We start from the raw sequence: 25,901 nt of genomic DNA, 5'->3' as shown, positions 1-25,901 counted from the left end.
AATTTCGCTTCTAATGTCTTATTTTCTTTCCACTGTAAAGATACAAGCACAGGCTCTATCATCTGTGCACTTTTGTTCCCTCCCTGCCAAATTGTGTAATAATAAAAAGACCAAAGTTGCCTTTTCTAAGTTTTTGTTACTGTTGTCTTCTTCTCTTGAACCCTTCTTGGGTTTTCTGGAGCTTTCTGCATTTGCTCATTTCTCATTCCAGGCAATTTATTTCACCTAATAATTCTACTTTGGCTTCTAAATTTCCTCTTCAGCAGCAAGTTGGACCTTGAAGGTGAATGTCATATGTTTAAAAAACATTGCTAGAGTGGGCCACGATGGCTCAGCAGGCCACGTTCTCGCCTGCCATACCCGAGACCCGGGTTCAATTGCCGGTGTCTTTGCCCATGCAAACAAACAAACAAACAAACATTGCTAGCAGACATATTGTTAAGTGGGATGTTACCATTTTTTGTAAAAAAAAAAAAAAATATATATATATATATGTATTTTACAATTATGCTTAAAAATTCAGAGACTGTCTCAGGGCTGGGAACTAAATAACAATTCTGATGAAGGCCTATTTGTTTGAGAGGGCATTTAAGGTACTGGGATCCTGTGTTTCTCCTCTTTGTAATCCTACCAGCTAGCAAAATACCTCACCCACTGGGTGTTAAGTAACTATTTATTGAGTGATCAAATTAATGAATGAGTGTTAGACTTGTGTTTCCAATAAAATTGTAAATTTGAAGGACATTTCTCTTGTGTCTCCTGTAACCATGGCAACTATATATCCCAAATTTGCCAGAGTCATACTTATTTCAAATGCTCTGTTCTCTTGTCACACTATATATCCTAATTTTTAATTTTAGAAAATATGCTCACCACACCTCTAGCACATAGTTTCAGGATGGATATAGTCAGTTAATCTCAACAAATACTTATCAATTGAAAGGGGATTTCCAGAGCCTGTGGACATTTTGCTTAGCATATGACAAAACACAACTGGGGAAATTTCATTTCTCTTCTCATTTATTCCTGAGACACAAAGGCAATCTGGGTCTAGTATTTTAAATTTTCCATGTGCAGTGTTCAGGGTGTGGTTATAATGAATTCCTGAGCCAATATGAAGTAAGATACTTGGTAATCAAGGACAAGCTTAAACAGTGTTGAGCATTTTTTAAGGGTGAGTGAACATTCAGGTAATTTATCCAGGAAAGGACTTGCACAGAAAAGGAGGGACACAAATAAACAAATAAAAAACACTGTTTACAGTCTTTGCAGTAATAAACCTAATGACTTCAGGAGGGAGGTTGATGAATTTTTTTAATATATAAGAAGACAATAGGCTCAAAGAATAAATAAAACATTAAGAATTGTCTTTTTTCCAATAGAAATTACTTGGTGCTTTTCTGGACTGCTGAAACTATTTTCCTTCTTTATAATCCGATGTGATTTTTAAAACTGCTGGTTTGTTCCAAAATGATATCTCAAAGGAGTGCAAATTATACCACTTGGAATTTAAATAGCCTTGGTGAAAATTTAAAGCTATTATGGAAAAATAAATGATGTATTGTCTTCAGGCAAGTCAAAAAGGGCCTGATCCAAAAACCTTCAGATATTCATTTAGAGAATTAGCAATACTTAGGGGCAGCTTGGATGCAGAGGGTAATGGTATGCGAGTGGTGAAAGTTATCTTCTTAGCTGTGGTGGGAGACTGGAATTATGCTGACCTCATTTCTAGAGAAATTAAGACAGAGAATCGGATTAGAATACTTAGTAAAAGAGCAAAGGTGATGAGTGATTTCGAACATATTTAAATTTAAGTGAACATGGAGGGACCCTGCAAATACCTGGTAAAACAGAATAAGAATGGAAGTGAGAAATCAGAACCAGCACTGAACTTCCCATAATAAAGTAATATTTTATTACAGAAATTAAATAAAGTCCGAACTATTGACCATGTTTATCCCTTCATGCCCCCATGCCTGCCCCATGCCACAAACTTTCTGTTCCTGAACTCCAGCTGCACGGAATGATTTGCTAGCCCCTTACCCCTTAATCTCTGTACCCTCTGAGACATGTGCATGTTGTCTCCTCACCTGAAATTCTCTCCTTCTTTCCTCATTCCCATACCTCAGCTGTCCTACATCCAAACTTCAACTCAGCCTTCAAGTATTACTTTATATATTGCTTGTCTTATTACCTCCCTACACATACACACACATACAGGTTCACACACGTGCATGCACACACAAACACTCCTATGTTAGATCAGTTACCTTCCTGTGAGTTTCCAGAGAACCTTGTATTTTTTAAAAAATATTTTTATTGCCAAATCTTCACACACATACAGTCCATACAGGGTGTATAACCAATGGCTCACAATATTATCACATAGTTGCGTATTCATCACCCAGAGAACCTAGTATTATGTCTCCATCATACTATGTTATAAGATCCCACTTAACTTGTGTGCCTACCCAAACTCAAATTTGAGGTTCCTGAGGGCAGGGCTTGCATCTGTCCTGCTCATTATTATATTTCTAACGCCATTACATGCAGTAGGCACTCAATTGAGTGAACAAGTGAAATGTCAGGGAGGAGTAGATATAGGCCAGATCAGAGAGGATAAAGCTTTCTAAAGGAACATCTAGAAATGAGATGGGTGATAGTTGCCTACTTCAAATAAGATTGAAAATACCTGGAAAAAATGAATTCCCTGTTGTATGTGTGCATCTTGTTATGTTGTACTCTGATGCAATTTTTCTGTTGAGAATTGTAAAGATAAAACACACCCATGTGGGTGGTGGACTTGTCTTCTAAGAAGCACCATCAATTCTCCGTGCCAGCTGCCAGGGAAAAAAGTAGAACCTCAGACCGGAAGTGACAGTGAGAGGACAGGCTTGAGGGTGGGCTGAGGGAGCCTTGAGCTTGAGTTCCTGGTCTAGAGCTGCGTTTTCCACCATAGTCCTAGGCATATGTGACTACTGAGCACTTGAAAGGTGCTGATCTGAACTGAGTTGTGCTGTAAGTGCAAAATACGTAACAGAATTTCAAACTCTTAGTACAAAAATGTTTTTCACTAATACATTTTATATTAATTGTGTGTTGAAATTATAATCAATTTAACCTGTTACTTTGTACCTTTTAAGTGTGGCTAAAATTTTAAAATTCCATATGTGGCTCACATTATTTTTCTGTTGGATACCACTGGTCTAGATGTAAGAGGAAATTTAGACATTTTCAAAGGTCCTCCTGGGTGGAGCTGTTAAGGCAGCAGATGAAACAGGCCCAAAAGCCTGAAAACCGAGCCACCTACTGTAAAGGTAGAATGATTTCTGCACGTCGCTTTTGGTTTCTGCCATTAGTAGAGGCTTTCTTTTGGGTGCCTGCTGTGTGCTGGGCACCGTGCTAGGTGTTGGACCTACGCGGCCACCCAGGTGGAGACGGGTCCTGCCCTCACCCAGCTGGCTATGCAGCCCCATGACTCAGTCCCTCTCCCCCACCAGGAGATTTTCCTTCCACCCCTGTCATCCTTGGAGGAAAGGGGGCAGGGCAGGGAGCCCAACATTTGTTGTTCATTATTTTCTTTGTTGTTTACCGTGATTAAATTTATTGACTGTTTATTCTGCGTCAAGAGCTGGCATTTCTAATGCCTTGTCTCACTGGATCTGCCTTAACAACCCTACAGAGCAGGAACTATTATTATTCCCATAAAGATGAGGAAACGGAGACTTGAAGAAATAAGATAACTTGCCCAAGGCCACATTGCTGATCAGGGACAGAGCCAAGGTTTGAAAACCTAGATCTGTCCAAACCTAGTGCCCAGAACTATCCACGATGCCGCACAATGTGCCATCAAACCCACAGGCGTCGGTTACACTTGTGGCTCAAATTTGTTGACTAGTTACTGTCCTAAAGACTTTATATTTACATATTTCATTCTCACAATAACCCTCTGGAGTGTTATGGTTCTTAAAATGATTATCCTTATTTTACAAATGAGGATATCGGATCCCAGAAAAGTAAAGTAACTTACCCAAGATCCTACAGCTACCAAACTGCGGCAGCAGCATTTGAAACTTTGTCCTACATTTCTTGAGGTTCTCTAAATAAAATGTGCGGTAGATAAAAGCCCAACTTCTCTGATTAGAGACTACTGGATCTCCCAGGTTGTTTTAGGAAGAGAGATTGGTTCTTTCTGGAGGCTTTCTCTCTCTTCCTCTAGGTACCCAGGGGAGAAAAAAAACAAACAACTAAGATAATTTTAAGAAGGTAAGAGTTTGCCTAGACTCATATTTCAGAGTCGGAAACATGCTGAAAGATCACCTAGGAGAAAACAAGACCAAGATAGGTGAAGTGACTTGCCCAAGGCCCCGCAGCTGGAGAGCAGCAGAGCCAAGATGGGGTCACCTGTAGCTTCTCACAACCTGTGACTCCATAGCCCACATCCTGCCAACCCAAGGGAAGGACTTGGGGAAAGTCAGGAGCGAGTGAGTTGGGGGAAGGGTGGGTGGCTGCCCCACCGGCTCACAGGAGGGAGGGCTCGTGTTGCCTCAGGACACACTCTGCTTCCACCTCTTCCCCAGAGCACCGGTGAAGCACCGAACTGTGCTCAGCACCACGCAGGGCCCTGCAGAGAGAAACCACCAGAGCTGCTTCTGCTTTCCCAATACTCTAAGACACACCAGTGGGGGGGACCAGGATAAATAGGACAGACAGAATAAAAACAACATTAACTCAGTACATGAAAACGAGTAGAGAATGTTTCTTTCTTCCTTTCTTTCTTTCCTTCCTTCCTTCCTCCCTCCCTCCCTCCCTCCGTCCCTCCCTCCCTCCCTCCCTCCCTCCCTTCCTCCCTTCCTCCCTTCCTCCCTCCCTTCCTTCCTTCCTTCTTTTAATCACATGCAGATCTAGGATAAGTGCTTCTCAGATGAATTGTGTGCCGCTTGGTAGAGCAGCCCTGGTCCTTCAGAGTCTTAACTGGCTGGACAGGTTTAGGAAGCCAGGTCTGGGAGGAGAATCCTAGAGGAGACGCAGATGACGTACCATGCTGGTCCTGGAAAGTTTCACATGCAGTAAAAACTTTTCAATGAGCAAAAATTGCTGTTACTGGCTGCTGCTAGCCAGGCATCAAGCTGTTCAGTGGCTCAGGTACACGGCCACCCCAGGTCTCGCGGTCCCCACACACACTCCCATTCTCAGTGGTCTTCCAGGCGTTTGGTATTCCTGGCATGCTCCCTCCCCTCCTCCAGACTCCATTTAGTCACACTCTTCCATCAGGCTCTACCCAAGCACCACGACCTCCCTGAAGCTTTCCCAGACCGTTCTCAGCCCTGCTAATCACTCCTTTTTCTGGAATTCTGGAATCTGTCCTCTGCAGTGAGGACTTTAGTTAGCTAGTTCATCCTAAGTTTATACGTATTTATCTCTTTATGTATATGTTCTGTCTCCTAAACTGAAATTAAGCCACTCAAGGCAAGGGACCAGATCTAGTTTCCCCAATGAATTCCAACTTCCTTCCTGGTGCAGGATCATTGTGTGAACAGCCAGCTCTCAGTTGTGGCTGTTGATGATGCTGACCACAGCGATGATAATGATAATGGAGGAGAAAGGTAGAAAGTAAATTATAGTCAACTAGAATGGTCACTGAAAATTCAGCAACCAATTGTATTATTATGGAGCTCAAACTCTGGGCCAAAGAAAAGAGGTAGAAACGGTAGATGCAAATTTATATCTGTGAAACTTCTACCTGCCACATTTGTCACAGCTGGTTTCACTGGTCATTTTGTGGGTATTAAATGCAAAATAGGATGGTCTCTTTCATTCCCTTTCTTGAGAAGCCCACCTACTTAGACTCTTATTGAGCAGCAAAAGTCTTGACTCTGCCACGAACCAGAAGTGAATATTAAATAATACGTTAACCTTCTTTAAACTGAAATTTTTGCTTTTTTAAAAAAAAAATGCTAATTTTAAAAGTGCTTTTTAAAAATACAAATGCTAGGTGGTGCGACGGTGGTTCAGCAGGTAGAATTCTTGCCTGATGCCAGACACCCGCGTTCGATTCCCGGTGCCTGCCCATGCGGAAAAAAAAAATGCAAATGCCCTGCCTATTTCACAGAGCTTTTGTGAGGATCAAGTGGAATAACTGATGTGAAGTGCTTGGTAAACTATAAACTACAGAGTAAGGGTGACACTATGATGTGGGGATCCTCCTCTTAGCCATTCATATAATCCTGTATGTCTCACTTTGAGCATTTTCATTTAGCAATTGCATCTAAAGTCTGTTATATTTTCACCTAAAATTCAATATTTTACTTCTAAGATTAACGTTCTTAATCTAATTTCCCTCAATGCTTTATCCAATTCAGGACACCTATTACATGTAAAAGTCAAGGGGCAGTTTTTCATGCCCTACCTCCACCTGCCCAAATTCTTACCATAACTGAACTATTCCTTTGGGTTAAATTGTTATGTTAATCAGGAGAGGCCATGTAGAAAACAAAGAATCCCTGAAGAAGACGTTCTATTGCAGTAGTACTTTGGCATTGATTCATTCCCAGATACCTCTTTGAAAATAGAGAGCAAAGAAGTGAGACACAAAATAGTACAATTTAAAACAAAGCAGGGGCAGAAATGGTGGATAACTGACCTGGGTGGGAGGTTTGGAAAATCCTAAATTGGAAGTCAGTATAGGCAGGTAGGTCAGGGTGCAGATAGAGGGAGGACAAGGGAAGAGAAAACAAACTGATCTTGAAAGAAGTCACGAAACGGTCAGAATCCTAAGAGGGTGGGCACTAGATTAATATTTTGCCTATTGAAAATTATTGTTTAGGGTTGGCTCTGTTCTTATTTCTCCAGGCCTGAGATCAGATAATCTTATCAACTCTCTCCTCCCTTGGCCTCACCCAACCTCCCTCGTGATCTCTTACTAAATCCTGCTGTTTCAAATTCTGTGTCGCTTGGATCTCGCCTTCAAGCCTTGTTCCCAAAGATAAAATTCTGCCGCAGGTCCTAAGGGTCACGCCAGGACTGTGCTGGGCCCCTCAGCCCTTGTTTCACCCTCAACGGATCACCTCAACTCTGAGAATTGTCTCCCTCGAGTGTGGACTGATCCCAACACTCCTTTTCTCAGAAGTCTCCCATGGCTTCAAAGTGATGCACAAATAAATAAAACTCTTGGCTCTCCCCTAACCAGCTCCCAACCTGCTCTTTATCTAAGCTTCTTTGTAGTAACAACTAACTTTTCAATAGTGAATTACAATTAACTATAATCTGGCTGTCACCCCAACATTCTACTTCAACTGCCCTGGCAGAGGTCACCAGTGACCACATGTTATTGCCAAAGCCAGTAAACTCATTTCATTTATTGTCTTGGTGATCCTCTTTGCAGCCAATGACATTATTCAACATACCCTCGCCTTTGTAGCTCTCTCCTGCCTAAGTTGCCATGGCACTATTCTGTGCTGATTCACCACAATATTGGTTATTGTTTTTGTCTACTCAGCTTCTCTCATCCCTTCGGATCATCTCCTGAACAGGGTGGGCCCATGACCCAAACTGGGCCAATAGTAATATTAAATCTCTCAGTACTCCGTGATCAGTCCCCGTGTCCCAAATTTCTCCAGGATATTTCTAAGTAGAGCTGGTTGAGAATACCCTCTTTCTCAGTCAGTTTTTGCATGCCAACCTTGAAATCTTAGGGGTTTACAACAACCAATATTTATTTTCTTGCCAATGAGTCTGCAGCTTCACTCAAGCCAGCAGGAATAGGCTTCAGACCTGCTCCACAGGTTTCTTCATTCTCCTTGGACCAGTAGCTACTTGGAGCATACTGCTCTCGTGGAGGATCACGGGAGCACAGAGCAAGCAGAAACTTGCAATGCCTCTTAAGATCTTGAGCCAGAACTGTCACAGTGTCAGTCCGTCCACATTTCCATTGTCCAAATGGAAGTCACACGTCCAAGCCCAACATCACTGGGGAGAGAAGTATACTCTGCCACTAGTGGGAGGAATGTCAAGGTCATTTGGAAATAGGTGGGAATGTAAAATCCAAATATCCCTGTACGTGGTTGCATAAAGAATTGGGAATAATAATCCACACTCCCTCTTCCCTTCTGATCTCATGCTCTGAAGCTGGACACCAGGAGCTGCCAAGGCCATGCCCTTACCATGTGAAGCTCATCTGAGGATGAAGTCCATATCCCAAAGTCAGAAGTTCAATGCCACCCCCTCCTTCCCATGTTTTAGTTAGGAACTATTGAATTCTCCTTTGAATTGGGATCCTATTACTCACGTCCAAGAGGCCTAACAAGTACATTCTCTTACCCTTTGAGTGGATCTTGCCCTTTTGTTCCACACTCAGAACTTTTCTCTCTAGAACAAGGATTAGCAAACTGTGGCTTGTGGGCCAAATCCAGGTAGCCACCTGTTTTTGTAAGCAAAGTTTTATTTTATTACAGCCATGTCCATTGGTATATATATTGTCAATGGCTACTTTCACAATGCAACAGCAGAATTGAGTAGTTGCAGCAGAGACCATACAGTGCACAAAACTAAAATATTTACTCTCTGACCCTTTACAGAAAAATTTTGCTGAAGAGAAAGAAGATAAAGGTCATGTGTGCTCCCTGGCCAATCACATTCACCTATATGCTGGTGACTCCCAAATCTATTTCCTCAGCCCTGTACCTTAGAATAATTCTGCATGCCCGTTTCTGCCTTGGATGCTCCATAAACTCTTCAAACTCAGTGAACTGCAAATTTTTAAACCAAATTCATCAATTTCCGCCTAAACCCATTCCTCTTTCTTACTCCCCATGTCAGTAAATAGTGCTGTCTTTGCACCTGGTAACCTAAGACTGAAAGCATCTTAGAATCTTCCTTCTCCCTCCCTCTCCTACCCCAATCAACAAGTTATGCTGGTTTGACTTCTAAACATTTCTTTAATCTCGCCCTTTCTCCCCAGCCTGTCTCATATATCCTCAGTTGAGCTCTTGCAGTCTCTTAATTTGTCTCCCTGTCTGTGGTGTTTCTCCACTTAAACTGTACCCCTCCAACAGAAGATCTTTTACAACTACACCAACCTGGTCATGCTACTCTCTTACCTAGAGTTACTCAATGGTTCCCTGTTAAGACTCAAGTCCAACCTTGATAATACACAAAACCCTAAATTTCCTGGCCCTGCTAGCCCCTCTGTCCTCCTATCTAACTACATCTTTTTTCACCCAAGATGAATGTGGAATTGCTTGTGGCTATACATGCTATTTTGTTTCTTGTCTCTGTGTCTTGGCTTAGACTATTTTCTCTGCCAGCCTTATTCAAACCCTACCTCTCTTCTTCATTTGGCTAACACATCCTTTAGGAAGCACAATAGTCATCACCTCTTTCTAGGTAGCCCTCCTGGACTGCACCTGTTGAGTGCATCTTTGGTATTTTCTTCCAGTTCTTGTGCTGAAATTTCCTTGTAAGGCTAAATCTACCTGTTTCCAAGTCTGTGCTTCAGGATAGGGCTCCTTCTTCACTCATCTTTGTGTCCTCAGCTCCTGGCACAAAGTGTTTGGTAAACTGAACTGCCCCATAAGGTGTTTTCCTTTCACATTACTATTACTTAAGTGCCCGATAGTGTTTTGAAATAAATATTATTCCCACTTTACGAATGAGGAAACTGAATCTCAGAGAATTTGCTCAAAGTCATACAGCTGTTAAGGAGCAGAAGAAGCACTCAAATCTGGGCCTACCAACCTTGGATTTTTGGTATCTTTGGTTGTAAACTTTGTGCCTTTTTTGGATTAATCATTTTATCAATTATGAAATATATCAGTTACACAAGGGTATATATAACATGAATGCATAGTTTTTAAGAATAATAGTAAAATAAATACCCATATAACCCACCACCAAGATTAAGAAAGAGAACATTGCCAATACTTTTGAAGTCTTCCAGGGATAACCACTATCCTGAATTTTTTAAAATCATCTCTTTGCTTTTCTTTAGGAATTTCCACATATAGATGCATTCTAAACAATATACCATCAGATTCTGCATGCTTTTTAATCATACTGTATGTAGTCTTACGTGCACTTGCTTTTTTCCTTCAGTCTTATGTTTGTGAGATTTGTTTAGGTTGAAATGGATACTGGGTCACCATGGTTCAGGCCATTTCACTGCTGTGTACTAGCCTGTTGTATAAATGTGTCTTAGTTCATTTGCACACTACTCCTGTTGATGGATACCGGGGTAGTTTCAAGTTCTTGGTATTACAATCAGTGCTAATGTCTTTGTACACTTCTTCTGTGTCCATGTATAAAATTTTCTCTGGTATATATAGCACCACAGTGAAATTACATGCACATAATATACACACCTTCATCTTTACCCAATAATTCCGAGCTATTTTCAGTTTCAGTAAAAGCAGGAATAAGAGCTTCTGGTGTTCCACATCCCTACCAATGCTTAACATGAAAATATAAAAAATTTGCCAACCTATCAGGTATGTATAAAATGATTATCAATGGGGTTTTAATTGGCATTTTTCTGATTACCAGTGAGACAGAAGTATTTTTTGTATGTTTAGCAGTCATTTGTATTTTATGTAAAAATGACTGTTTTTGCTTTTACCCAGTTTTCTACAGGGTTGTCTGACTTTTCCTCATTGACCAGTAGGTGTTATTTTTCTATTCTGGATATGAATCCTTTGTCAGTCAGATGTGTGACAAATAAATGTTCTTGGTTTGTGGCTTCTCTTTTTACATTCTTTATGGTGTCTGTTGATGTATTAAAGTCAATAGTTTTTATGTAAGTGCTTTTATCAATCCTTTTCCTCTGTGGTTTGTACTTTTTGTATTTGTTTAAGGAATCCTTCCTTATCCAAAGTCATAAGTAGTAATATGCAGTGTTTATTGAGTACTTTCTATGTTTCAGGTGCTGTTCATACTGTTCCAAGGGATTTTTATGTCTTAACTTGTTTGCTGCTTGCAAAAGACCTTTAATGTGGGTACTATCATTATCCCTTTTACAAATGATAAATGCAAGGCCCAGAGAGGTGACACAGCAAATAAACAGGAAAGTCGGGATTTGAACCCAGGCAGTTTGCCTTCGGCATCTGCAGTTAAAAGACTGTTCAAACTGTGTCTTGTACAGATTGTGGCAAATGTTTCTGTAAAAGATCTAAGTTTTGCCTGTTTTAATTAAGTCTTTAATCTGGAGCTAGCTCTTGTATATAATATGAGATATCTGCGTACCCTAATAACCACTGTAGCCCCTCAGACATTAATCATTAAAGAAATGTTTATTAAAATACAGCTACTATTGACTGGTTCATGCTAAAGCTGAATAAAGAAGGGGAAAATTGTTTTGTGGATGTTGCAGGCAGGTGATCTCAGGCAAGGCTGGCAGAGTGTGACTCTTGCTCTCTATGTTCCCGGTGAAGCCCAGTTTTAAATGGTAAGGCACGGAAATAGATTTCTTTAAATTAATGGAGGAAGAGAGACCTCCAACATTTCAACACTGTGGCCAGGAGGAGTTTATTTGGATCAAAGGCTCTTGGCATCCTGTAAAGTGAACAGGATATCCCCTGGAGAGGAAAAGGCCATCAAACAAAGCACAGAACAGTCTCCACAGCTCCACCCACAATGCTGGGATCAAAATAGTTCACATGGCGTTCCTGCCGCCTTCTTGTGAACTGCGTGGGGAGGAACACTGGTCACGAATACTGCATTGCAACCACCCCCATGTACTAGGACAACAGCAGCAGAGGCATCTTAGAATCTGGAGAACAGCACGTCACAGAGTACATAGCTATTCAGTACCAAGTACTGACTGCTTTCTCTAAAATTAGAGTTTTTAAGCATATGTAAAGAAATTGCAAATGATTTTTTTAATTAAAAAACAAAATGGGAACAAGTTAAGTGTAGCAGAGCATGGGGGCCAGACCATAAAGAGTTTTTACATGCCAGATCACAAGTGTGAACTTTATGTTAGTGGGGAGGTATCCAAGCATTTCAAACAGGAAAGTAATGCAGTTGGTTTATTATTTTGCCTCTTAGAGACTGTATGATTACTTACAATCTGCCTGACGGAATAGACTAAAGAGTGATTGCGCCAGATTCTGTTGGTTCTTGTCCAAAAGCCATTCCCCCATAGCAGCCTCCTTTCTTCCTTGCTGGCAGAACTTCTCTTCCACTTTAAAGCCTGGGAATGCCCAAGAATCACTTTCCCAGCTGCCCCTGCAAGCTAAAACATGGGCATGTGGCCTGTCCGAGCCAATGGAAACTGACGGGGACGAAGCCTGCTGGAAGTTTCTGGAAAAGATTTTCCTTTTATAAAAAGATAACATAAGAAATATCCCTCTTCTTCTTTGCTAAATACAGCCATATTTGCAAATGATGCTTGGCTGTTCCAGCCATTTTGCCACCATGAAAAGGGCAAGGCCAATACCTAAGGGATGGCAGAGCAGAAAGATGGAAGTGCCAATATCAATCATAGAGCCACCATGCTTCTCAACTTAACAGACCTTTAGTATTTAAGCCACTTTTATTTGGATATTGGGTTACTTGCAGCTTAAAGCATCCCCAATAAAAGAATTAATAATAAAGCCACCAATACATAATAATGTGAGGTGATACAAAGTACAAAAAAAAATCAAACACTTTCTTTTAGATATTTATTTGAAATAAAGGAGTTTCTTAAGCTAGAAAGAGTAGCTACAATATTAACTACACAACTAATATTTTGGCAGCTCAGTCAAGAAACTATACAACTTATGAGATAAAATGTCTTCATTTTTCTGTACCTGAAATGACTTTTTCTTACATTTGTCTCTCATTTGCACTCTTCCCCTAAGACTCACTGAAAACCTTCTCTTTCCCCTATTAGGCTGCAATTTGCTTTTCTTGAAGGCCTTTCTTTCCTGAATTAATCGAAATCAAAGCACATTCTATAAGAAGCATCTCCGTGTGTTGTAAACAAAAGATCACCAAGTTCTAGTGCTTCAGGCAACAACATGGAACTCTCAAGGTGAGATACACCTTAGAGATCATTTATAGTGACCACGTAGAATTTGAATATGGGTAAAACCCGAGCTTCTGGTTGGTATTCATTATGACCATTAACAACAGTTCTCTCTCATGCCATATTCTTATATCTAATAGTTGGTAACTCTTCACCAATTCCTTCTGGTCCCATCTGGAAGGAAACCCCATCCAGTCAACAAATACACCTCCGAGTCCTCCAGCCACCACTGGGGATTCCTCCCTTCACTCCAGGAATATTTATCAAGCATCTAGCAAATGTTGGCACTCAGATTTAATCGGTTCTATCTTTATTTTCACGACGCTTACAGTATTTTCGGGAAATCATGACTTTTCCATATGAGAAACCATTTAAAAAATACAAGTGACTAGCTATGTGAGAGCTGTAATTGCCAGGTATAGACGGGCGAAGGTACTGTTGTTAGTCAGGGTCTCCTTTTCCTCCCATTCACTTCAACAAACGTCTACTAAGCGCCCAGAAGAGCTGGAGGGGCATTTGGCGATCATTTCATTCTCCCACTGCCGGGTGCGAAAACCCGGGCGCGGTGGTTCCCCGCGCATCGTCTGACCCTTGAGGGCGTTGTGCACAAGGGCCCGGCAGGCCAGGAGGCTGCGGGGCAAGCCGGGCCTCCCGGGAGGCCGCAGACCCGCAGGATCCCCGTCGGCCCCTCGCGGCGACCGCGGGAGGTCCGGCCGGCGAGGGTGGGGTAGGAGGGCGGCAGACGCGGCACCTGCCGCCGCGCAGGGGCGGGTGCCAGTTGGCCGCGGCGGGCCCGCCTCGCCCGGACACCGAGCAGGAAGTGACTGCGGCGCGGGTCTGGCGCGGCCTCGGCTGGGCGCGTCTCCTCCAGGGCGCCTCGCGGTGCAGCCGGGCGGGGAGGCTGAGCCCCAGCCCCGAGCGAGACCTCATGGCGGCGCCGGCGCCCGTGGGCTCCGGGGACGCCACCGTGGCCGCCCTGGACGAGCTGTCCCGAAATTTCACGTACGGGGCGCTGGGCGCCGGCAACGGCTCCCTGTCGAGCGCGTGGTACCGCAGGAACCAGGTAAGGGCCGGCAGCCCCGCGCCCCCACCGGCGGGTGGGGAGAAGGGCAAGTCCGCGGCGCCCACCATTCCCGCGCGGCCCGGGAGGCTTCGCGCGCTCCCTGCTCCTCGGCCGCCTTCTGCCAACTCAGAAAGCGCCGGGCTGTCCGGCGGGGGAGAGCTGACACTCGCTGTTTACACACGTTGACTGAACTACCCCAAATTCTGGAGAACGGGGGGACCACCCTCTCCTGCGCATCTGTCACTGGAGTGGGCCTGACCTCTGTGGGGTCATTCCTGGGATGAACAATCCCTCTCATCCAGTCTAGTTCTGCCCTCTTCTCCCGAAAGCAGTCTGGACTGTGGGGTGAATCTCTACTCAAATTCACCCCAGGATTGTTTTACATTAAAAAAAAAAAAGTGACACCCTGTTCCCATAAGCAGGAGACTCATGAAGGGCAACCGAATGCCATCTGGGCGCAGATGCTCCGCGTGTGAGTGCCCAGTGTCTCAGCCCAGCTCTTCCACTTCCGTGCAAGGAACCCTGATATACTCAGGTTACAGTCGCATGACTCTCATTATGTCTCACTGGCCCTTTGGGAAAACATTGTCAGTCCTAACAACGCCAGCTGAGCCGGTTTACGCTGGAAATATACATTTTACAAGATCAAAGGGGGTTGGAACTGCCCATTTATTTTTGGCTTGGTTTAAGATCCGAAAGTGTTCTGGCGAGCCCTTCCTCTAGCTGCGTTTATATTCTTTCAAGTGGAGTCAAGTGAGCTTGATATGGCTTTCTCCTGTTTTCATAAATGTGCTTTGTTCTTGTTTTTGTTGTTTCTTTTTATAATAAATCCATGAATTTTTTTATTTTACTATAAAGTAATCATAAAATATTTGTTGCTCTTGGTCTAGATCAGGATTTTAACCAATAACATTCAAGACACTTAAATTCCTGAACTGTCAAAACGTTGTTTGTAAAATTTTAATGCAAAAGATAATTTATATGTATTAAGAAAAAGTATGCCTGTTCACCTGAATTGGTTTTCAGCAGAGGGGAGAGTATTGCTTTATGTCTGTTTTCTCATAAAAGATACTGAAATGGGAAAATTGGGGAACTCAGATCTCCTTGGTCACTCTATATAACCCATCACATCTGTCCCTCTTCCACCCCAGGCAGTTGAAAGAAAATCGCTTTTTATGGGAAGTTAGATTATACTTACGCTAGAAGCACTCCCAAGATAAGCTTAAGAATGGATTTTCCCCTTTTGTTAAATAAATTAAAGGGTTAGCAGACATGACCTGCCACGACATGGTCCAAAACAGGGGAAAACATTGTTTTCACAGTGGAAACCTCTGTAGTCATTAGTTTTCTTTAACAGTTCCTGGAATTCTTGACTGTCTTGGCTCTTGGACTCAAATACAAATTGTCATGACATAAATGTGAGGCTAACAAAGAATGTTTGTAAGGCCTTTGACAACGCTGTGAATATTTTTTGGACAGGTTAGAAAGGGTGTGTCTAGAATATGTTAATTGAAATAACTCATTTGGCATCTAAACTATTGCTGGTTTAAGACTACTAACTTTTCCCATTACTGTGCAAATTTAGGTCATTTTGTAAGATTATGGTATTTTAATTGTTTCAGTAATTCCATTTGTCTTAAGCAAATTAATTCTTTTATTCATTCAGCAAACATTTATTGCAGGCCTCTTGTGCTGGCCAGGTCAGTAAAAATAAAATGGAATCTAATTTCTCTTTCTTTTTCTCTTCCTTTTCCTTTTTGACACTACCTGAATACAAATAACTAAAAATGGGAATGGCTCCAGAAAAACAACATGAGATAATAAGTTTGTGACTCTCATCACTCAAAATTGGCCTTGTTGGCTGGATGGCCAAAGTTTAATGATGCTCTTTCACTTGCTCCTATCAACTTTGTCACAATTGAAATCTTTGCATAATGTCTAATCACTGATAGTCCCAGCTCTCTGTGCCTTTCAAAGTGATAACCACCACATCTCATAAATTAGCCTTACTCAGAAAGAGGCGAATTTCCCTGGAACGCTTCCATGTAACAGACGATTATTTAACAGTGATCTCTTAGAGCCAATGTTGTCTTAAGCAAAGATGTGAGCACTTCTGGAAAACGAAATCTCAAAGTAAGTAGAAAGTAGCCATTCAGTGGGGAAGATGTTGGGGGAAACCAGAGAAGTGAGATGGCCCTTTTTGCTGTCACTCAGATGTCAGCCTTTTAGGAGGAAAACCCTTCCTATCCAAGTGTAGAAACAATAGAATTCTGCAAGAGTCTTTTCTTTTTATGTTTGATCCATAAATTTTCACTACAAAAGGATAATGTTCCTAAGATGTTTATTGAGTGCCCTGCTATGTACAAAGCACTGTGGGGATATTCAATACAGTTTAAGACCCAAAGCCTTCCTTCCAGGAATGTTACAAAGTGCTTAGGGAATTGAACTAAGGAGGTAACTCCAAAACAAGACAGTGTGCGTTAAGTGTCATGTGAGTGATATAAAGCCTATGAAGATGCGGAGCAAGGTTGCTTCTAGCCAGGGCCATTAGGGATTTGTTGCAGAGAAGTGATATGTGACTTAGAAACTAAAGGATGGACATGGTTTCACATACAGGAGAACGCAAGTGAGAGACAATCCAGGAAAGGGAAAAGCGCAGAGGCTAAAGTGGATAGCACATATTCAAGGCCCAAGGAACAGTCCATGTGACCTGGGCAGGTAACCCTCTGAAGATTTTAGTGCCTGGAGAGTTGAATTCAATGGCCATTCTAGCTTCAGTGGGAAAAGGAGACTGAATGTAAGGTGGAAATATAGTTAGGGGCCAGGTCATGTATTGGCTTAATAGACTGGTTAAGAAATTTGGACTTTAAATTATAGGCAGTGGGGGAGCCGCTGAAGTGAGAGAATAAAAGCAAATAAAATAAAATGAATTTAAATTAGGATTAGTAGGATGCAGAGACCTCAAATGTACCAACTGTGAACTAAAGCCAGCTCATGCTTGTGTCTTATTTGACCTGCAGAGAGGTTAAAAGAATTTTTAATGAATTGCCAACATTTCCAAGTGAATAGATAATATGTAAAATTATGAATTTCCATCAATGCATTAAAAAATTAAAAGTTCTAGCCACGATGGGTGCCTCTCTCCTACATGATTACTGTGAGTTTCGGCTCACAGTTTAGACCAGGCATGTGCTCCCCACATTGTTGTCATCTCTTTTACTTACTGGTCCCTGTTGTCTTGTCTCTGCTGTTATGTAACTGAGTATATTGGACAAGCCACCTCTTTCTGTGGGTCTCAGATTCATCATTGATAAAATTAGGGTTGGAATAGAGGGTGTCTAGGCCTCCTCGTGGTTGAATAAATAAGGGCCAAACCAGGAAGGTTGTAGAAGGAATGGAGAGGAGGGGATGAATGTAAGAAATATTGTGAATGAGGGTTTTTGTTGTTGGTTCTTTAACTCTATGCTTATTGCTAAATATCTAAATTCACAAGGACAATAAAAAGACCTTATTCTGCATAGAGTGAGATGAAAATTCAGAATTTTTTATGTCCCTTATTTGAACATTTGATTGATGCCTTGAATTTTAATAAAGGCAACATATTTAAGGAAAACTGGCACAACTTGGCAGGGAAGAGGCCCAAAAGACTGGCATTTGCTCTGCATTTACTATGTGGCACTTTATAGCTATTAACTCATTTGGGCTACCCCAACAACCTCAAAAGGTACCTATTATCCTCATTGTACAGGTAAGAAAACTTGCGTTAAATAACTTGCCCCAGGATTTTACAGCTATTTGGCTTAACTGTAAAGCCATTTTTATTCCGTGCCAGAAGATCATTGCTTAGAAAGTAGGACTTGAAAAGAATACGGTGTTAAGAGTAAATGTGAGAACATGGGCAGTGATTGGGCAATCAACAATTAAGGAGTTCAGACTGCTCAGTAAGATTTATTATGCAGGTTCCTAGATGGTAAGCTCTTACAGCAGTTACCTCTATTCCTGAGTTGTAACTGTTATTTCTAAATTCTGAGATGCAGAGCTCTTTGTGTATAACCTGGTAGTTCCCTGGAACTTTGGGTATCTGTGTGACACCTGAGACTCAGAGTTAGAGTTCTGCGTTACTCCATTCAGCAACTGTTAAAGAAGCTGAAAAAGATATCAGACTTCAATTAGAGATATGAATGAAGCAGGTCTGGTTAGAACTAAGGTAAATCTGTATTTTAAAGCTTCAGCTTCTGTGTGAGACCAAAGAAAGAGATGTTTATTTTGTCTAAAATTTATATTTTCTATAGCACACTAGCTAATTTAACCTCTATGGTTAGTTTATTCAGACAACGTAATTACATGAAACCATGAACAGGGAATGAGATCTTGTTATTTTGACAGGACATTGTAATACCCTGCTACATCCAGAGTAATTTGGATGGAAAATAAAAAAAATATTTGCAAAGTCCCCTTGAGGGACTGGGGAAAAATGTGGAACTATTAAACTTCCCTACCTGAGGAATTCCTGTTATTCTTGCAAGCATTAGGGATTACCAATTTAATAAACCAAGCCCTCAATCTTTGGGCTTGCCCTTATAGAACTTATCCCTGTAAAGGGAAAGCTAAGCCTACTTTTTTATACCTAAGAGTTACCCCAAGAGAACCTCTTTTGTTGCTCAAATGTGGCCTCTCTCTCTAAGCCAACTCTGCAGGTAGACTCACTGCCCTCCCCACTATGTGGGAGATGACTTCCAGGATAATTCTTCCTAGCAACATGAGACATGACTCCCAAGGATGAACCTGGCCCTGGCATCATGGGTTTGTGAAAGTCTTGACCAGTGGCTGGAGATTTCAAATAGAGTTGAGAGGTCATTCTGGAGGTTATTCTTATGTATTATATAGATATTCCTTTTTAGTTTCTAGTTTGTTAGAATAGCTAGAAGGAAATACCTGAAACTGTTGAACTGCAATCCTGTAGCCTTGATTCTTGAAGACTATTGTATAACTAAATAGCTTTTACTGTGTGACCATGTGATTGTGAAAACCTTGTGACTGACACTCCCTTTGTCCAGTGTATGGGCAATTGAGTAAGAAAATAAAGACAAAAAAACTAAAATAATGGGGGTGGGGAATAACGGGTATGGGATGTTTTGGGTGTTCTTTTTTCTTTTTCTTTTTAATCTACTTTTTGGAGTAATGAAAATGTTCTAAAATTGATTGTGGTGATGAGTGCATGACTATATGATGATAGTGTGGGACATTTGGATGATTATATGGTATGTGAATATATCATAATAAAATTGCATTTAAAAAAGCAAATGTGAGGGGGAAAGTGACTGTGTCTCAAAAAAAATAGCATTGAACTTTATATTACTCTTTTATTGATTTACTTTGCTACCATCCATCTCTTTTTTGCAGCCTATGACAGTCTATCAAAGAAAATAAAGTGCCAAACTTTCAAATAGCCAAAGGACAGTGTAAAGATCTCTGGGTTCTTTCCATTTCTTTTTTAATCACTTCAAGAAAGATTCCTTTTGTTTTGTTTGATTTTATTGATTTTCTTGCCTTCCTTCTATATATAACTTGATGTTTTATCTTTACCACATATTCTAGGAAGTATAAGTCAGCAAGAAGGAAGGACTAAACAGATTTTTTTCAAAACAACTGTAGGAAAGCCTCTGTTAAAAAAAAAATATCTCATGGTCCTCGTTAGAGGAACAGATTTTAATATTCTTGTGAATTTGGCAGATTACATCCAGGTGTTTACATTTAAGTCAACCAAAGCCCTCTTCGTATTTGATTCATGCTAACTAATTATAATATTTGCATTGATGCAATCAGCAAAATCCAGGCTGTAGGAAAGTTTGCCAGTTTATAGGTTTGCATGGCCTGGCTTCTTCAAAAATCATTTTTATGAGGGAAAAAAAGAGGAAAGACTAGGTGGAGAGCCTGTAGATTAAAATAGCCTTTTAAAAGACATATCAGAGAACCAAGATAGCATGCAACTGGAGTGTTTAGGGATGCACAATGGGGGATAAAACAATAAAAAAAAAGCAGTAAGCAATTGCCCTAACATCAGGTCATTGTTTTTCGGCGGGTGCAGGTGGGGCAAGGGGTAAGGGTGCTGGGATGGAATGGGAGCAAACAGAAGGCTTTGGGATATGTGCCAAATTTCTGTTTCTTGATCTGGATGGTGGTTTTATGTTTTATATAATATATAAATATTCATTATAGTAATTCATTCATCTAGACAGTTCTCATGCTGTTTTCTGTATCTGTAGTCTGAAATTTTTAAAAGTTTAAAAATACTAGCATTGCTAGAACTGTTCAACTTGCATGTTTCACCTAAGTGGTATGGGAAATGATGTTCCGTGTTCGTTTTGTTTGCTTATGAGAACTACTTAAAGAATTTCTCTTAAAAATGTTGACGATTGTTCAAATTGGCATTTGAGAGTCTGTGGTGGACAGGATGACATTCCCCAAAGCTGTCCCTTTTGCTCTAGTTAATGATATTTTTAATGCTCAAGCTCTTTACTAGATGTGTGGACAAGTTCCTTGATTTTTCTAAGACTTGGCTTTCTCTATTGAAATGGAAATAATAATTATAATTCCTTACACGATTGTTGTAGGAATAAAATGAGAATGCATGTCAAATGCTTAACAAAGTGCCAAACACATAACAGCACACAATAAATACTATTATCAGTAGAAGTATAATCAACCTACTTCTGGAAAATGTCATAAATATGTATTTCTAATAGTTAGTGAATATTGGGCTTAGCTCATTACAAATGGAAATAAGGAAAATAACGTTTATTTGTTTTTTTTGTTTGTTTGTTTGTTTTTGTTTTGTTTTTCGCATGGGCAGGCACCAGGAATCAAACCTGGATATCTGGTATGGCAGGCGAGAACTCTGCCACTGAGCCACCATGGCTCACCCACACATTTGTTATTTGATATAACTTTATTTTCTTCTAATTTTTAACCACTGATTCCTCTTTTCCTGATGCCTTCCTCATTCCCTTTGATGTCTGTCTCCCCTTCATTCTCCAAGGTCATTCACATACCAGAAAACTTCCTAATTGGAACTGTTGGTATCTTGAAGTGCAGAGGCTAGGATTCTTCCCATGTCCTTCTGCCACTTTCCAGACTTCTAAGTTGGGGAGATGGGGTGTGCAGCACTGGGAACAACTGGTAGAGGTAGGTGGTGGCAGTAGTATGATAACATCTCCAAAAGGTTGACAGTGGTTTGCTCAACTAACAATACCACACCCCAGCCTGGGAGTGCTCATTCAGTGTTAACCTAAGACTTTGGAGCCATTTATTTTAGCTTCTGGTTTTTTGTTTTTCTTTTTCAGCTGTACCTGCAGGACCAATATTCCTCTTTTCAGTTTACACTTTTCTTAACCCACCCTGCTATGTTCCAGCAGACTTACGTTTTATGTAAAGTCCCAGCTGTCCACTCCACCCAGTCTGTCAGGGTCCATCAGGGCATCCTGATTTCCTGAGAGCTGGCAGTTAACACTCTGCTTCCTTCCACGTAGCTCTCAGCATGTACACACCTGCACTTTTGCCTCATCTTCTCCTATGCCCCACCTTTGGTAACTCAGCATGGTCTTCTGACTGGCACATGTCAGAAGGTGCTAAATGATCTCTAATGTAAATATGGGTTAACATATGTTAGTCATGAGCTCCACACCTCACTAAAACTTGTGTTTGCCCTGGCGTGACTTCTTTAAAGCTCCACCCTGAGTTTTGCAGGACTGAGGTCTGCATAAAATAGATGTCCTGCTGCCTGCCTGTGACCTCATCACTAGTTTCCTCAGTCATCTGACCTCACTTTCTTTGCATCTCTCCAAGGGTTTCCTGCTTTGCCACCCTCAGACCACTGGCCTAACTTCTTTAGCTTACAATAAGAATCAGTCTCTCTTCTGACTTCTGGGCTTGGTGTCCCTACCAAAAATGCTTTGTTAGTTAAGAGGTTTTAGGTTGCAAGTTACCAAAAACCTGTCTTTAACTGGCTTTGATACTAAAAGAAATTAATCACTTTAAATGATGTGAAAGGAGGAAGAGATTTGGGTTCAGAAATACCTTGATCCAGGGACTCTCAGAATATGTTGAAGATTCAGTTTCTTACTTTGATTTTTCAATTCTTGTTCCTTGAGGTTGTTGGTTCCACATTTAATGGGCTCCTCCCTCTAGGTGACACACTTCCTTAAACTTCTGGAGGAAAGAGCTTGTGTTTCTCAATCACTAGAGGAAAGACATGGACTTTTGTCTGACTGGACCAAGTTAGGCTCATGTCCTTTCCCAAGCCAGTCACTGAGGCCAGGGTTACTGGGCTTGGTATTCCTGAAACACGTGGACCCCATGGGAAGGGCTGAGTGCTCATGTGAAATAGGGGTCCTGTAACCAAGAGAAGGGGTCATGGACAGTGTGTGGGCCAAACCGCAATGCCCACTAGGTGGGTTCGAGTCCCTGCCTATGGGTCATTGCCTTCATGAACAGCCTCCACCTCTCCCAGCTCAGCTAGGGCCTTCTCTCTATATACCCTGGCTCATGTGAGCAGATGCTCCAAAGTAGCCCTTATTCAGCCTGCTTTGTTATCATGGGTAGGAACTGAGTAGTAATTTTTTAAAAGATTAGATTAAGTCTCCAAAATTATAGCATAGACATTTTCATTACCATCCTCTCTAAGCACTTACCTGCTTCCAAATATCAGACTTACTCTCCCACCAGAAATTCCAAAAAGGCCTCTTGCCCTTCCTATTTGTGAAAAAATCAAAGGGAGTCAGCTGATTAAGGTAATTACCCTTGTTTATGCTCTATCTTCCCTCTACTCCCTTGGCACTTTCTTTACCGTCAACAGCCACCTCTTTGTTAGTTTGGAAACTCCTGCAAATTTAGTGGATTTAGGTAAAATAGGTCTAGTTTGTGAGTACAGTGTTCTGTGTATCTTAGAAATCATATCAGCAGTGTGATTGTGTGATTAAACTTTGAGGTGATTCCTGTGCATTCTGGGGGCCTTTTTTCTTGATCATCTCCTGGACTTGTGGGGCTCTGTGTCAGGACTGTTTGTGAGATAACTGCGTGGTGCTCCCTCCTGTCCTAGTCCCTGATGAGCTTAATGAGCTGCTCAACTGCAAGGGCCTGGTACGCCACCAACACTGCATGCTGTAAAAATCACGAGCAGAGAGCCTCTCTGAGCAGGAAGGACAGTGTTGGCAGAGATATCAAAGCACAAAGCACAGACTGCGGGCTAAGAAGTAGCTGTGTACTTGTGATTTACGTAATTATATGTGTGTGACAGAAAGAGAGTGAGAGGAGGGGAGGGAAGGGGGAGAGAGAAGGGGAGAATGGAGGAAGGAAGAGGGGGTGAGAATGAGAACATGGTTTAGAAATACTAGAAAAACAACATCTATAGGAGTGGGCTGAAGCCATCCCTGCTGAAACTATCCAGTGAACTCCAGATGATAAGCTTTCAGGGCTAATAGAGTTACGTGATTGTAAATAAGTGACGTAGAGTGGAAGAGAAAATCTTGTAATATACCTTTGGATGTGGCTTCCTGAGTCACAGCAGTTGAGAAATGGGTAGTCCTTTGTGAGCAAGGTCCAGGTTGGCCTCGTGTTACAGCTACAAAGCTGCCACAACCATAAAGTAGAGGATAATTGTGAGTTACATGTGGGCGTGCCTTATTAGTCTTTTGAGCTACACTTACAAACACCAGAAGTCAGTCACCACTGATGAGTTCTGTGGGTATCTTGTGTGGATCAACCATGAACTGTGTTAGCAACTGGATGCTGAACCACTGGGATATGAGAATTTTGCCAAGAATTGGGACTTGGGGATAGAAAGAATTAGCTTGACTGTGGGGACTGGTCCTTTAGAGACAGTGAGGAATCTAAGTTGCAATGTCTAAGAGGTATAGAAAGTTTGAACTTGATTCCTTCCTTGATCTCAGAAAGATATGGTCTAGTGTGTGGCAAGGGCTGCAGGAGTTTCTGGGAGAGGGCAGTCAGTGAGCGGTAATGGCACAAGCCCTCCCCACTGTTGAGGCAAAAATTCACCCAGTGGCCGGGGTCTGACATAGTTCGTGGAATTCAGTCTTCAGGGGGAAGGATCTGGCAAAACACTAGTCAGACTTCAAGTCAGACATCAAGGCAGGTAGGGGGAAAGGGTTGCAGCTTAGTGAGCTCACAAGTATCCAGCATTCCAAACCATAGGAAGGAGCTGCAAAAGGCCTTTGAAAACAAGGGACTATGATATGAGTGTGTTCTTGCAAAATAGAGAAGTTATGGGACTTTATATTGATCTGGATGCAAATAATAGCATTCTTTGTGTTCAGTGTGTCTGTCCTTCTTTCAGAAATTTACTTTCCAAGTATTCTATGAAGTTAATTTATTTAATAGAATCAAGGTTAAGACTTCCTTATCTGGACTCTAGCTTTTTTTTTTTTTTTTTACTATATTGTTACTTTCCTTTTAGCAAAGCATTAAAAGTACCCAACAGTGTTCTTAAATGTACTATTTTCCATACAAATGTACATAAATTTGTTCTGCTGAAACTTAAATTTCTCAAAAGCAAAAAAAAAAAAAAAAACCACAGTGGCTTCTTAGTAAAACTAAGTCTTATCCTTAAAGGATTTCAGTTTTTCAAAAAATAAAGTATGGACAATTTATTTATGTATGTACAATTACGTAAGTAAATATGCTCCCTAGTAAAAGACAAAATGTCATAGTTCTTAATTGTATGGAAAGGAAACACGTTGGACTTTTCTGCCTAGGTTTAAGGTTGATTGAAAGTCGGCAAGGAACAGCTTGTAGAATAGCAGTGCTAACAACTCAGCAATGCTAACCCATGCAAATGAAGGAAATTAATGGTAAGAATAGTCCAGTTCTCCTTTTTAGATTAATGAATCTAAAAATCATTCCCATATGTCAGGTTGTCTCCAATGTTTGATGCTATGGATATTGTTTCCTTATGATCCTGTTTTAATTAACCATCCTCAGTGCCCCTACTTCTTGCTGGAACTCCTGAAGCAGTCTCCTGTTCCCTGGTGTCCCTCTCTGCATGTTTATCCTCCCCACTGAAGCCAAGAGGGGTCTTCTCTAGTTTAGAGGCCTTCGTGTCCTCAGCCCATGAGGCTTCCTGCCTGCCTCTTCCATCCAGCTCTGTTGCAGCACTCTGCCTCACGGCGTCGCAGGGCCCCCTTTGCACAACACCTCTGTACTACTGCACTTTTACGCTTCCCTTTGCCAGAATGACTCACCCTGGTGAACTATCACTCTGTAAAGCTTTTCTGACTCCCTCTCTGTGGACAGCTTGTCTCCCAAAAGATATCCATGTCCTAATCCCTGGAATCTATGAATATTCCCTTATATGAAAAAAAAAGGGACTTTGCAGCTGTGATTAAATTAAGGATCTTGAGATGGGAGGGAGATAATATGGATTATCAGGGAGTGTCTTAAATGTGATCACATGTGACCTCATAAGAGGGCGACGGAGGGAGATTTCACACAGAAGTGAAGAAGACAGTTGACCACAGAGGCAGAGATTGGAATGATGCAGCCACAAGCCAAGGAACACAAGCAGCCTCCAGAAGGTAGATGAGGCTAAGAGCAGATGATCTCTCCTAGAGCCTTTGGAGGCACCACCCAACACCTTTATTTCAGCTAAGTGCAGTTCATTTTGGACATCTAGTCTCCAGAACTGTGAGAGAATTACATTTCTGATATTTTAAGCCATAAAGTTTGTGGTCATTTGTTATAGCAGCCCTAGGAAACTAATACACTCCCAGCCCAGGCAGATTTACTCTCTGTCCTCTCTGTTTCTATGGATTCGGAGGAGCA

At 41.5% G+C, this 25,901-nt stretch overlaps 1 protein-coding gene across 2 annotated transcripts in view; it reads left to right on the top strand.

Moving 5' to 3' along the window:
* Positions 1–13,824: 13,824 nt before the first annotated feature.
* Positions 13,825–25,901, top strand: part of NIPAL2 (NIPA like domain containing 2) — a 96,957-nt gene continuing 84,880 nt past the window's right edge. The window contains exon 1 of one of the 2 annotated variants that reach the window (XM_077167309.1): positions 13,825–14,066. In XM_077167309.1, the coding sequence (XP_077023424.1) occupies positions 13,932–14,066 (135 nt within the window). In that variant the 5' untranslated portion in view covers positions 13,825–13,931. The remainder of the gene's footprint in view (positions 14,067–25,901) is intronic. The other variant, XM_077167308.1, reaches the window with a different exon arrangement.

The sequence above is a fragment of the Tamandua tetradactyla genome, chromosome 6 (genome assembly GCF_023851605.1).
Source record: "Tamandua tetradactyla isolate mTamTet1 chromosome 6, mTamTet1.pri, whole genome shotgun sequence".
In the NCBI taxonomy this organism is placed as follows: domain Eukaryota; kingdom Metazoa; phylum Chordata; class Mammalia; order Pilosa; family Myrmecophagidae; genus Tamandua; species Tamandua tetradactyla.
Note: the sequence above shows the minus strand (reverse complement) of the source record. Positions and strands in the feature narration are given on the sequence as shown.